This window comes from Carcharhinus amblyrhynchos, unplaced genomic scaffold (genome assembly GCF_965287045.1).
Source record: "Carcharhinus amblyrhynchos unplaced genomic scaffold, sCarAmb.v2.hapA scaffold_679, whole genome shotgun sequence".
In the NCBI taxonomy this organism is placed as follows: domain Eukaryota; kingdom Metazoa; phylum Chordata; class Chondrichthyes; order Carcharhiniformes; family Carcharhinidae; genus Carcharhinus; species Carcharhinus amblyrhynchos.
The window spans coordinates 73,012-86,465 of NW_027650419.1; the positions used below are offsets into that span (position 1 = coordinate 73,012).

Genomic DNA, 13,454 nt, shown 5'->3' on the forward strand with positions numbered 1-13,454 from the left:
ACCAGAGAGATGTACGAGGCCTCAGCGGTCGGGCATGCTGCGCTGGTACCTCCCATCCCGCAGAGTATCTCTGCGCCACAACGGAGAGTTCTCGGCCCACGCCGTTTCCCCACCGACCCCCCTCAGATCCTGTTCCCACGCAGCCGTGCCCCCACCCCCTGCATTTCCGATGAATCTGTCCCCCCCCACCCCCCGTTCCCCCTGGATAATCCCGCCCCACCACAGTTCCCGCTGCCGGGTGTTCCCTCGATGCCCATTCTCGCCCAGCGGAGCGACCCGCTGTTATCGTTTATTAATAAAGTATTTTGACAATCTAAAGCAGCCGGGATTCGTATTTGTTATCCGCCGCAGAGGGAAAGGGGGAGGTTACTGCTCCCCAACCCATTGGACGGTGCTCACTCTCCCCTCACACCCCATTGGACGGTGCTCACTCTCCCCTCACACCCCATTGGACAGTCCACACTCTCTCCTCATACCCCATTGGATGGTGCTCACTCTCCCCTCACACCCCATTGGACAGTCCACACTCTCTCCTCACACCCCATTGGACGCTGCTCATACTCCCCTCACAGCCCATTGGACGATGCTCACTCTCCCCTCACACCCCATTGGACAGTGCTCACTCTCTCCTCACACCCCATTGGACGGTGCTCACTCTCCCCTCACACCCCATTGGACAGTCCACACTCTCCCCTCACACCCCATTGGACGGTGCTCACTCTCCCCTCACACCCCATTGGACAGTCCACACTCTCTCCTCACACCCCATTGGACGGTGCTCATACTCCCCTCACAGCCCATTGGACGGTGCTCACTCTCCCCTCACACCCCATTGGACAGTGCTCACTCTCTCCTCACACCCCATTGGACGGTGCTCACTCTCCCCTCACACCCCATTGGATGGTGCTCACACTCGCCCCTCACACCCCATTGGATGGTGCTCACACTCGCCCCTCACACCCCATTGGACGGTGCTCACTCTCTCCTCAAACCCCATTGGACTGCGCTCACACTCCCCTCACACCCCATTGGACAGTCCACACTCTCCCCTCACACCCCATTGGACGGTGCTCACTCTCCCCTCACACCCCATTGGACAGTGCTCACTCTCTCCTCACAACCCATTGGATGGTGCTCACACTCTCCTCACACCCCATTGGACAGTGCACACTCTCCTCTCACACCCCATTGGACAGTGCACACTCTCCTCTCACACCCCATTGGACGGTGCTCACACACTCTCCTCACCCCATTGGACGGTGCTCACTCTCCCCTCACACCCCATTGGACGGTGCTCACACTCTCCCCTCACACCCCATTGGACGGTGCTCACACTCTCTCCTCACACCCCATTGGACGGTGCTCACACTCTCCCCTCACACCCCATTGGACGGCCCTCACTCCTTGCACCCTGATTGGTCACCGTTCGCACTCTCTCAGGAGGACGCAAAGGCATTTTTTTTTATTTTTACAAAGAACCGTCAAGACTTGTGGGATAAAACTGCGTGGAACGTAATCTTGCCGAAGGAATCGGTAGTGTTTAAAAAATAAAACACGGCACGTCAGACGCAACGACGTGAACTTCAAACAACCTGTACCAATCCGGAGTTAACACGGCCTCGTGGGTCCCCCCTTCGTCTTCAGTCCTACGCTCGTCCCGTCGCCCGTGATTCAGAAACCTCCCCCCACTCCACCCCACCCCACCCCACCCAACCCAAACCACCTTCCCACAACCACGAGCAATGCCACAGGAGGGGAGGGAGCTGGTCCGACATGGTGGCAGCGGGCCAGCTGGTCCTCTTATTTTCAATCTCCACACCACCCATTCCCCCACCCCCACCCATCCCCACACCGTGTTCTATATCTGGTAAAAGAAAAAAAATTCCGAGGAATAGACAACAAAAAAAAAAGACAACCGGGAGGGCACCCCAGAGTCACCATCCCCACCTCCTCAAACTCGTAGGGGGGAGGCACAAAGAGGGGGGGGAGAGAGAGAGAGAGAGAGAGCGACACGCTGCTCAGGAGTGTAGACTTGCGATTCAGGTGGTCTTTAACTGCTCCCCCCACCCCTCCGCCGCCCAACAAAGCTCTTTGAGATGGCCGTGAGGCAGCAAATTCCTACAAAGGAGTCAGTCACGTGGGCCCAGAGCCACGTAGTAGGCCCCGAGGAGACTGGAGATAACCCTCCCACCACCCTGACCCTCACCCCACTTCTCTCTCACACACTCACGCAACTCCACAAACATACACGCTCTCTTTCTCTCACACACACACACACTCGCAAACATGTATGTGCATGCACACACATACATACACACATGTGCATGCACACACATGTGCATGCACACACATGTGCATGCACACACATGTGCATGCACACACATGTGCATGCACACACATGTGCATGCACACACATACGCATGCACACACATACGCATGCACACACATGTGCATGCACACACATACGCATGCACACACATACGCATGCACACACATGTGCATGCACACACATGTGCATGCACACACATGTGCATGCACACACATACGCATGCACACACATACACACATGTGCATGCACACACATACGCATGCACACACACACACACATGTGCATGCACACGCACATACACACGTGCATGCACACACATGTGCATGCACACACATACACACACGTGCATGCACACACGTGCTCACTCTTGCACGCACACACACGTGCTCACACGCGCACACACACATACGTGCTCACACTCACACACACGCGTGCTCACACTCACACACACACGCATGCTCACATTCTTGCACGCGCGCACACACATGCTCACACTCTCGCATGCGCACACACACATACCCTTGCACTCGCGCGCTCACACACGCACGTGCTCACACTCTCGCACTCACACACACACACACGTGCTCACACTCCCGCACGTGCACACACACGCACCCAAATATCTTCTGCCAGTGCCAGCCCTGGGATTGCAAAGCATCCAGCTGAATCTAGAGTGAGCAAGAAGCTCATCCCAAAATGGCAGCGCCAGGAGACAACTAGAGGAGCAAAGTGTTGAGTCGCTTTTTGGAACGCCCTGGGGTAGATCAGGGCCCCACACCCCTCCTCCCTTTCGCCCACCCAGTCTTTTCTCAATTAGGTTCAGGCCCTCCAAAAAAAAATGCCCTCCACGGCCCCACCTCCCTCTCTCCCTCTCTCAGAAACTCTAAGGTTGTCTTTGGCTGATCTTTTGATCACCGGTCTTCCCATCCATTTGTGTCTGCCCCGGTGCTGTCTTATCTTGTCCGATGAGGCACTTGCGAAGCCGCCCGGGAGTACCTGTACTGTTCCAGGGCGCCACCTGAACGCAGGCTGTTGTTGTAGCGGCGGCAGTGGGACCCAAGGCCTCAGGCTCACCACAGGGAGGCGAAGTCGAACTGGACCTTGAGCAGGTACTTCATGTGGACCTGCGCGGGGTCGTAAACGACGTACTCGTTGTAGTTCAGCGTGTAGCCGTTGGGATTGTCCACCCCGGTCTCCGCACCGGGGCCCATGGGGACGATCGCACCGTTACTGCAGGAGGGGGAGGGGAGTGGGGGGGGCGGGGGTGAGTGAGAGTGGGGAGGCACCCAGGAGAGACAGGCAGAGGGAGAGGGAGAGACAGGCAGAGGGAGAGGGAGAGACAGGCAGAGGGAGAGGGAGAGACAGGCAGAGGGAGAGGGAGAGACAGGCAGAGGGAGAGGGAGAGACAGGCAGAGGGAGAGGGAGAGACAGGCAGAGGGAGAGGGAGAGACAGGCAGAGGGAGAGGGAGAGGCAGGCAGAGGGAGAGGGAGAGGCAGGCAGAGGCAGAGGGAGAGGCAGGCAGAGGCAGAGGGAGAGGCAGGCAGAGGGAGAGGCAGGCAGAGGGAGAGGCAGGCAGAGGGAGAGGCAGGCAGAGGGAGAGGCAGGCAGAGGGAGAGGCAGGCAGAGGGAGAGGCAGGCAGAGGGAGAGGCAGGCAGAGGGAGAGGCAGGCAGAGGGAGAGGCAGGCAGAGGGAGAGGCAGGCAGAGGGAGAGGCAGGCAGAGGGAGAGGCAGGCAGAGGGAGAGGCAGGCAGAGGGAGAGGCAGGCAGAGGGAGAGGCAGGCAGAGGGAGAGGCAGGCAGAGGGAGAGGCAGGCAGAGGGAGAGGCAGGCAGAGGGAGAGGCAGGCAGAGGGAGAGGCAGGCAGAGGGAGAGGCAGGCAGAGGGAGAGGCAGGCAGAGGGAGAGGCAGGCAGAGGGAGAGGCAGGCAGAGGGAGAGGCAGGCAGAGGGAGAGGCAGGCAGAGGGAGAGGCAGGCAGAGGGAGAGGCAGGCAGAGGGAGAGGCAGGCAGAGGGAGAGGCAGGCAGAGGGAGAGGCAGGCAGAGGGAGAGGCAGGCAGAGGGAGAGACAGGCAGAGGGAGAGACAGGCAGAGGGAGAGACAGGCAGAGGGAGAGACAGGCAGAGGGAGAGACAGGCAGAGGGAGAGACAGGCAGAGGGAGAGACAGGCAGAGGGAGAGACAGGCAGAGGGAGAGACAGGCAGAGGGAGAGACAGGCAGAGGGAGAGACAGGCAGAGGGAGAGACAGGCAGAGGGAGAGACAGGCAGAGGGAGAGACAGGCAGAGGGAGAGACAGGCAGAGGGAGAGACAGGCAGAGGGAGAGACAGGCAGAGGGAGAGACAGGCAGAGGGAGAGACAGGCAGAGGGAGAGACAGGCAGAGGGAGAGACAGGCAGAGGGAGAGACAGGCAGAGGGAGAGACAGGCAGAGGGAGAGACAGGCAGAGGGAGAGACAGGCAGAGGGAGAGACAGGCAGAGGGAGAGACAGGCAGAGGGAGAGACAGGCAGAGGGAGAGACAGGCAGAGGGAGAGACAGGCAGAGGGAGAGAGAGAGAGACAGGCAGAGAGAAAGACAGAGGCAGAGAGGGAGGGAGTTGGCAAGACAGAGAGTAAGAGATGGAGAGAGAGTAAGTCAGAGAGAGAGAGAAAAAAACAGCAAGAGAGTAACAGAGAGAGTTGACAAGAGAGTAACAGAGAGAGATGACAAGAGAGAGAGAGAGAGAGACAGAGAGATGGATGGCAAAAGAGAAAGAGAGAGAGAGATGGTGAGAGAATAAGAGAGAGAGAGAAACAGCAAGAGAGTAAGAGAAAGAGAGATGACAAGAGAGAGATGATGAGAGAAAGAGAGAGAGAGATGCCAAAAGAGTGAGAGAGAGAGAGAAACAGTAAGAGAGAGAGATGACGAGAGAGATGGTATGAGAGAGATGACAAGAAAGTAAGAGAGACAGAGAGAGAGAAATGGCATCAGAGAGACAGAAACACAGAGCGAGCACAACAACAAGACAGACAGAGAGATGACGAGAGAGAAATGGCGAGAAAAAGGGCAAGGGGGGGGTGGCAGGGGAGAAACAGAGGGCAAGGGAAAGAGAGAGAGAGACAAACAGCAAGGAAACACATTAAAAACATCATCAGTGACACAGTAACAGAGAACTCCAAACTTTATAACCCAACAGGAAACACAGCAGCGGCAAACCTGTACGAGTCTCCAGAAACCTATCTACCCGTGACTTAAATATATTTAGCGAGGCAGCCTCCACCACTTCAACGGGCAGAGAATTCCAGAGATTCACCACCCTTTGAGTGAAGAAGTTCCTCCTCAACTCCGATCTAAACTGCTCCCCCCCTTATCTTGAGGCTGTGCCCTCTAGTCCTGCTGTCCTTTCTAAGCGGGAAGAATCTCTCTACCTCTACCCTATCCATCCCCTTCATTATCTTATACGTCTCTATAAGCTCCCCCCTCATCCTCCTAAACTCCAACGAGTACAGACCCAGTCTACTCAATCTCTCCTTGTAGGCTAACCCCCTCATCTCCGGTATCAGCCTAGTGAACCTCCTCTGCACTCCCTCCAAGGCCAATATATCCTTGCGCAAGTGCGGCGACCAAAACTGCACACAGTACTCCAGCTGCGGCCTCGCCAGTGCCCTGTACAGTTGCAGCAAGACCTCCCTGCTTTTATATTCTATCCCCCTCGCTATAAAGGCCAGCATCCCATTCGCCTTCTTGCTCAACTGCTGCACCTGCAGACTGGGTTTTTGAAGCCGCTCCGAGCATTTTGTCGGCGCCGCGATGTCTGTAACCGGTGTCCTCTAACTGTTACTGCAGCAGTATAAATGGTTATCAACTGTATTTTTAATGTGGCCTAATGCAGTGTCCTCGGAGTGCTATGATCCGTCAGGAATTGCTGGGTGGAGCGTAATTGATAGGTCAGGTGCTATCTGGGGATGACTTTTTTTCTTCACAGAGAAGTACAGGTTTTTAGCTTTGTTTTAGTTAGGAGTGGGAGAAAGCAGTGTGTTTCTGTTTTACTCTCTTTCTCTGTTCCAGTGGTGTGCTGGAAGTTCCAAGGCCAGGAAGCCTCAGAAGTGTGATCCAACATTCAGAGGCTCATCGATTCACAGCAGGAGTTACAAAGCTGCAAAATCCAGCATCACATGAGCACACTTGCTTTCTGTGCCAAGTCTAGAAAGGGGTGTACGTTTGTGAGTGTTGTTTGACTTGGAACAACAGAGATAGCTAGCTGTTAAGATTCATGCTACATCATGGTTGATTCTCATAACTGGTCAAATTTATGCTTATTACATTTTAATGGTGTTCTGAAAAGAAACTTTGTTCGGTAAAAGCTTCCCAGTGAGTCACTTGAACTGTACCTGGAACAAAAGACCCGATATACTCACCCGTGCCGAATTTATTGAATCCTTACAGTGCAGAAGGGGCCACTCGGCCCATCAAGTTTGCATTGACCACAATATCCCACTCAGGCCCTACTCCCGTAACCTCACACATTAAACTGCAAATCCCCCTGAAGCTAAGGGACAATTTAGCATGGCCAATCCACCTAATCTGCACATCTTTGAACCATAGGAAATTACAGCTCAGAAACAGGCGTTTTGGCCCTTCTTGTCTGTGCCAAACCATTTTTTGCCTAGTCCCACTGACCTGCACTTGAACCATATCCGTCCACACCCCTCTCATCCATGAACCCATCCAAGTTTTTCTTAAAAGTGACCCCGCATTTACCACTTTATCCGGCAGCTCATTCCACACTCCCACCACTCTCTGTGTGAAGAAGCCCCCCCACTAATATTCCCTTTAAACTTTTCTCCTTTCACCCTTAACCCATGCCCTCTGGTTTTTTTTTCTCCCCTAGCCTCAGTGGAAAAAGCCTGCTTGCATTCACTTTATCCATACCCATCAAAATCTTATACACCTCTATCAAATCTCCCCTCATTCTTCTACACTCCGGGGAATAAAGTCCTAACCTGTTCAATCTCTCTCTGTAACTCAGCTTCTCAAGTCCCAGCAACATCCGTGTGAACCTTCTCTGCAATCTTTCAACCTTATTAAAATCCTTCCTGTAATTAGGTGACCAAAACTGTACACAATACTCTAAATTCGGCCTCACCAATGCCTTATATAACCTTACCATAACATTCCAACTTTTATACTCAATATTCCGATTTATAATGTACCAAAAGCACTCTTTACGACCCTATCCATCTGTGACGTCACTTTTAGGGAATTCTGTACCTGTATTCCCAGATCCCTCTGTTCAACTGCACTCTTCAGAGTCCTACCATTTAGTCTGTATGTTCTACTTTGGTTTGTCCTTCCAAAGTGCAATACCTCACAGTTGTCTGTGTTAAATTCCACTAAGGGACAATTTAGCACGGCCAATCCACCTAACCTGCACATCTTTGAACACCAAGGGACAATTTAGCATGGCCAATCTACCTAACCTGCACATCTTTGGACACTAAGGGACAATTTAGCATGGCCAATCCACCTAACCTGCACATCTTTGGACACTAAGGGACAATTTAGCATGGCCAATCCACCTAACCTGCACATCTTTGGACACTAAGGGACAATTTAGCACGGCCAATCCACCTAACCTGCACATATTTTGGACTGTGGGAGGAAACCCACACAGACACAGGGAGAACGTGCAAACTCCACACAGAGAGTGACCAAAGCCTGGGACTGAACCCTGGTCCCTGGTGTCCAGAGGCAGCAGCGCTAACCACTTTGCCACCTTGCAGTCAAACATAAAAACCTTTGGTTCCCGGCTAGCTTCATACAACACCTTGGCATTTCTGGCCTGGGTCTTAACAGAGGTGTTTTAGACGCACTGGCTGAGAAATATCCCCCACCGGGAACAGCCCCGGGACAGTTTGCACCCACTTCGACAGGACAGGCTGAGGGTTTACTGACTCGCCGTAGGGTGAGGCAAGCTCAGTGTTTGTTTTTTTAATCAGTGTCACAGGTAGGCTTACAATAACACTGCAATGAAGTTACTGTGAAAATCCCCCTCGTCACTACACTCCGGCGCCCGTGGACAGTTCTCCCCACAGAGAATCCAAGTCTTAGTTGCTATTCAAAGCTCCAGTGCTTAGCCCTGCTGCCTCTCAGCTCCAGGGACCCGGGTTCGATTCCCGGCTTGGGTCACTGACTGTGCGGAGTTTGCACATTCTCCCCGTGTCTGCGTGGGTTTCCTCCCACAGTCCGAAAGACGCGCTGGTTAGACGCATTGGCCCGTGCTAAATTCTCCCTCAGTGTAACCCGAACAGGCGCCGGACTGTGGCGACTAGGGGGATTTTCACAGTAACTTCACCGCAGTGTGAATATAAGCCTGGTTGTGACTAAAATAAATAAACATTACACTGCTCGGGTACACTGACGGAGAATTTAGCACGGCCAATGCACCTAACCTGCGTGTCTTTGGACTGCGGGAGGAAACTGGAGCACCTGGAGGAAACCCACACAGACACGGGGAGAATGTGCAGGCTCCGCACAGACAGTGGCCCAAGTCGGGAATCGAACTCGGGTCCCTGGCGCTGTGAGGCAGCAGTGCGAACCACTGTGCCAGCATGCTGCCCAAAGGAGACGGACACATCTTGCTGGCTGGCGGTCCAAGCTCTGGGGATACTTACAGCTGGGTGTGGTTGCCTGGTTTCGGGCCTATCCTGCCCAGGCCCATGGTACTGTCCATCCCCGGGGGAAGCTTATCTGCCTCGTAGTCAGCGGCGAGCAACTTGTTACATTCACCAAGCGCAACCTGAGGGGGAAAACAGGACAACAAATGATTTGGGTGGCTGATACATAGAACAACAGATACTCGAGAGAGAGTTACAGACTGGAATCTAATCGAGGGGTTCGGGGTGGTTTATATATAGAATAACAGATACCCGGGAGTGAGTTACAGACTGGAATCTAATCGAGGGGTTCGGGGTGGTTTATATATAGAATAACAGATACCCGGGAGTGAGATACAGACTGGAATCTAATCGAGGGGTTCAGGGTGGTTTATATATAGAATAACAGATACCCGGGAGTGAGTTACAGACTGGAATCTAATCGAGGGGTTCGGGGTGGTTTATATATAGAATAACAGATACCCGGGAGTGAGTCACAGACTGGAATCTAATCGAGGGGTTCGGGGTGGTTTATATATAGAATAACAGACAACCGGGAGTGAGTTACAGACTGGAATCTAATCGAGGGGTTCGGGGTGGTTTATATATAGAATAACAGATAGCCGGGAGTGAGTTACAGACTGGAATCTAATCGAGGGGTTCGGGTGGTTTATATATAGAATAACAGATACCCGGGAGTGAGTTACAGACTGGAATCTAATCGAGGGGTTCGGGGTGGTTTATATATAGAATAACCGATACCCGGGAGTGAGTTACAGACTGGAATCTAATCGAGGGGTCCGGGGTGGTTTATATATAGAATAACAGATACCCGGGACTGAGTTACAGACTGGAATCTAATCGAGGGGTTCGGGGTGGTTTATATATAGAATAACAGATACCCGGGAGTGAGTTCCAGACTGGAATCTAATCGAGGGGTTCAGGGTGGTTTATATATAGAATAACAGACACCCGGGAGTGAGTTACAGACTGGAATCTAATCGAGGGGTTCAGGGTGGTTTATATATAGAATAACAGATACCCGGGAGTGAGTTACAGACTGCAATCTAATCGAGGGGTTCAGGGTGGTTTATATATAGAATAACAGATACCCGGGAGTGAGTTACAGACTGGAATCTAATCGAGGGGTTCGGGGTGGTTTATATATAGAATAACAGATACCCGGGAGTGAGTTCCAGACTGGAATCTAATCGAGGGGTTCGGGGTGGTTTATATATAGAATAACAGATACCCGGGAGTGAGTTACAGACTGGAATCTAATCGAGGGGTTCGGGGTGGTTTATATATAGAATAACAGACATCCGGGAGTGAGTTACAGACTGGAATCTAATCGAGGGGTTCGGGGTGGTTTATATATAGAATAACAGATACCCGGGAGTGAGTTACAGACTGGAATCTAATCGAGGGGTTCGGGGTGGTTTATATATAGAATAACAGACACCCGGGAGTGAGTTACAGACTGGAATCTAATCGATGGGTTCGGGGTGGTTTATATATAGAATAACAGATACCCAGGAGTGAGTTACAGACTGGAATCTAATCGAGGGGTTCGGGGTGGTTTATATATAGAATAACAGATACCCGGGAGTGAGTTACAGACTGGAATCTAATCGAGGGGTTCGGGGTGGTTTATATATAGAATAACAGATACCCGGGAGTGAGTTACAGACTGGAATCTAATCGAGGGGTTCGGGGTGGTTTATATATAGAATAACAGATACCCGGGAGTGAGTTACAGACTGGAATCTAATCGAGGGGTTCGGGGTGGTTTATATATAGAATAACAGATACCCGGGAGTGAGTTACAGACTGGAATCTAATCGAGGGGTTCGGGGTGGTTTATATATAGAATAACAGATACCCCGGGAGTGAGTTACAGACTGGAATCTAATCGAGGGGTTCGGGGTGGTTTATATATAGAATAACAGATACCCGGGAGTGAGTTACAGACTGGAATCTAATCAACGGGTTCGGGGTGGTTTATATATAGAATAACAGATACCCGGGAGTGAGTTACAGACTGGAATCTAATCGACAGGTTCAGGGTGGTTTATATATAGAATAACAGATACCTGGGAGTGAGTTACAGACTGGAATCTAATCGAGGGGTTCGGGGTGGTTTATATGTAGAATAACAGATACCCAGGAGTGAGTTACAGACTGGAATCTAATCGAGGGGTTCGGGGTGGTTTATATATAGAATAACAGATACCTGGGAGTGAGTTACAGACTGGAATCTAATCGAGGGGTTCGGGGTGGTTTATATGTAGAATAACAGATACCCGGGAGTGAGTTACAGACTGGAATCTAATCGACAGGTTCAGGGTGGTTTATATATAGAATAACAGACACCCGGGAGTGAGTTACAGACTGGAATCTAATCGAGGGGTTCAGGGTGGTTTATATATAGAATAACAGTTACCCGGGAGTGAGTTACAGACTGGAATCTAATCGAGGGGTTCGGGGTGGTTTATATATAGAATAACAGTTACCCGGGAGTGAGTTACAGACTGGAATCTAATCGAGGGGTTCGGGGTGGTTTATATATAGAATAACAGATACCCGGGAGTGAGTTGAGGACTGGAATAATTCGCTCCTTACCTCGCACAGCAGCAGGAGGCCGATGTTCCGCTCCCGGGTGGCGAAACAGTAATTCGCACTCTTGGAGGACATGTCTGCAAAGTAAATACCCTTCCCAAACTGCGAGGGAAAGGGTAGAAAGTGAGACGAAGAAATGCATGACCAACGGCAGCCTTTATTTTTCTGTTCTTTCACTGGATATGGATGTCGCTGGCTGGGCCAACACTTAGGATCCCCACCGTGCAGGAGGATATCATGGAATCCCCACAGCGCAGGAGGAGGCCATTCAGGCCATCGAGGCTGCGCTAACCACAATCCTAGCCAGGCCCTATCCCAGTAACCCCACATGTCCCCCCAGTAACCCCACCCAGTAACCCCGCTAACCCCCCTGACACGAGGGGACAATTTTGCACGTCCAATCCACCCAACCCACGCGTCCTTGCATTTATTGCCCATCCCTAATTGCCCCTCTGAGGTGTCCTTCATTTAAAAAGAATCAACAGCACGTCGCTGTGGCTGCGTACTCACGCGGAGGCCTAACAGCGTCAGGAAGGCGGGTTTCCCCACCCCCTTCGGGGGTTAGCGAACCAGATGGGTTTTTCCGACCATCGGTTCCTTTCCAGGTTATTTTTTGTTTCACTGAATTCAACCTCCACCGTCTCCCCTAGTGGGATTCGAACCTGGACCCCCCAGGGCATTACCCTGTTCTGGGGATCCAGCGCGGTGATAACACCACCGCGTCCCCACCTACCCAACAGCGCAAGTCCACCAACTAGTCCCCGGTGCGAGAGAATGTCCCTTTAAGAACGAGGGTATTAGTTTGTCTCAGGCGAGGCAATGCCCCTTTAAGAACGAGGGTATCAGTCCCCCAAGTGAGTGCATCAGTTAGTCCCTGGCGTGAGTGGGTGTCCCTTTAAGAACGTGTGTGTCAGTTAGTCAGTGGTGTGAATGGATGTCCCTTTAAGAGTCAGTGTATTGGTTCGTCACTGGTGTGAATGTCCCTTTAAGAGTGTGTGTATTAATTGGGTCCAACGTGAGTGAATATCCTTTAAGAGTGGCCCCCGGTGAGAGACTGCCCTGCTGTAAGTTGCCATCAGGGCGGGCAGTCCCACGGCTGTGTCACTGCGACGCTCACTCACCATGTAGCCAGTCACAGGAGCCTCAGGAGGGGCGATCCGTAAACCCTGCTTCAGAATGCTCACCCAGTTGGAGAGACGGGAACCGTGCCACAGGAGCTGTCTACGAGAGATGGTCAGAAAGAGAGAGACGGTCAGAAAGATAGAGAGAGAGAGACAGACAGAGACGGTCAGAGGGAGAGAGAGAGAAAGAGAGAGAGAAAGAGAGAGAGAAAGAGAGAGAGAAAGAGAGAGAGTGAGAGAGAGTGAGAGAGAGTGAGAGAGAGTGAGAGAGAGAGAGTGAGAGTGAGAGAGAGAGAGTGAGAGAGAGAGAGTGAGAGAGAGAGAGAGTGAGTGAGAGAGAGAGAGTGAGAGAGAGAGAGTGAGAGAGAGTGAGAGAGTGAGAGAGAGTGAGAGAGAGTGAGAGAGAGTGAGAGAGAGTGAGAGAGAGTGAGAGAGAGTGAGAGAGAGTGAGAGAGAGAGAGTGAGAGAGAGTGAGAGAGAGTGAGAGAGAGTGAGAGAGAGAGAGTGAGAGAGAGTGAGAGAGAGTGAGAGAGAGAGAGTGAGAGAGAGTGAGAGAGAGTGAGAGAGAGAGAGAGAGAGAGAGTGTGAGACAGAGAGAGTGAGACAGAGAGAGAGAGACAGAGAGAGAGAGACAGAGAGAGAGAGACAGAGAGAGAGAGACAGAGAGAGAGAGACAGAGAGAGAGAGAAGAGAGTGCAGACAGAGAGAGAGAGAGACAGAGAGAGAGAGAGAGACAGAGAGAGAGAGAGAGACAG

The 13,454-nt window shown here is 52.1% G+C and overlaps 1 protein-coding gene across 1 annotated transcript; it reads right to left on the minus strand.

The window, feature by feature from the left end:
• Positions 1–2,773: 2,773 nt before the first annotated feature.
• Positions 2,774–12,799, minus strand: LOC145339803 (poly [ADP-ribose] polymerase 2-like; the record flags this gene model as incomplete). The annotated part of the gene is made up of 4 exons (XM_080184330.1): positions 2,774–3,559; positions 8,978–9,102; positions 11,582–11,680; positions 12,700–12,799. Coding segments are annotated over 4 exons (484 nt in total), but the record flags the coding sequence as incomplete, so codon positions are not given.
• Positions 12,800–13,454: the final 655 nt, after the last annotated feature.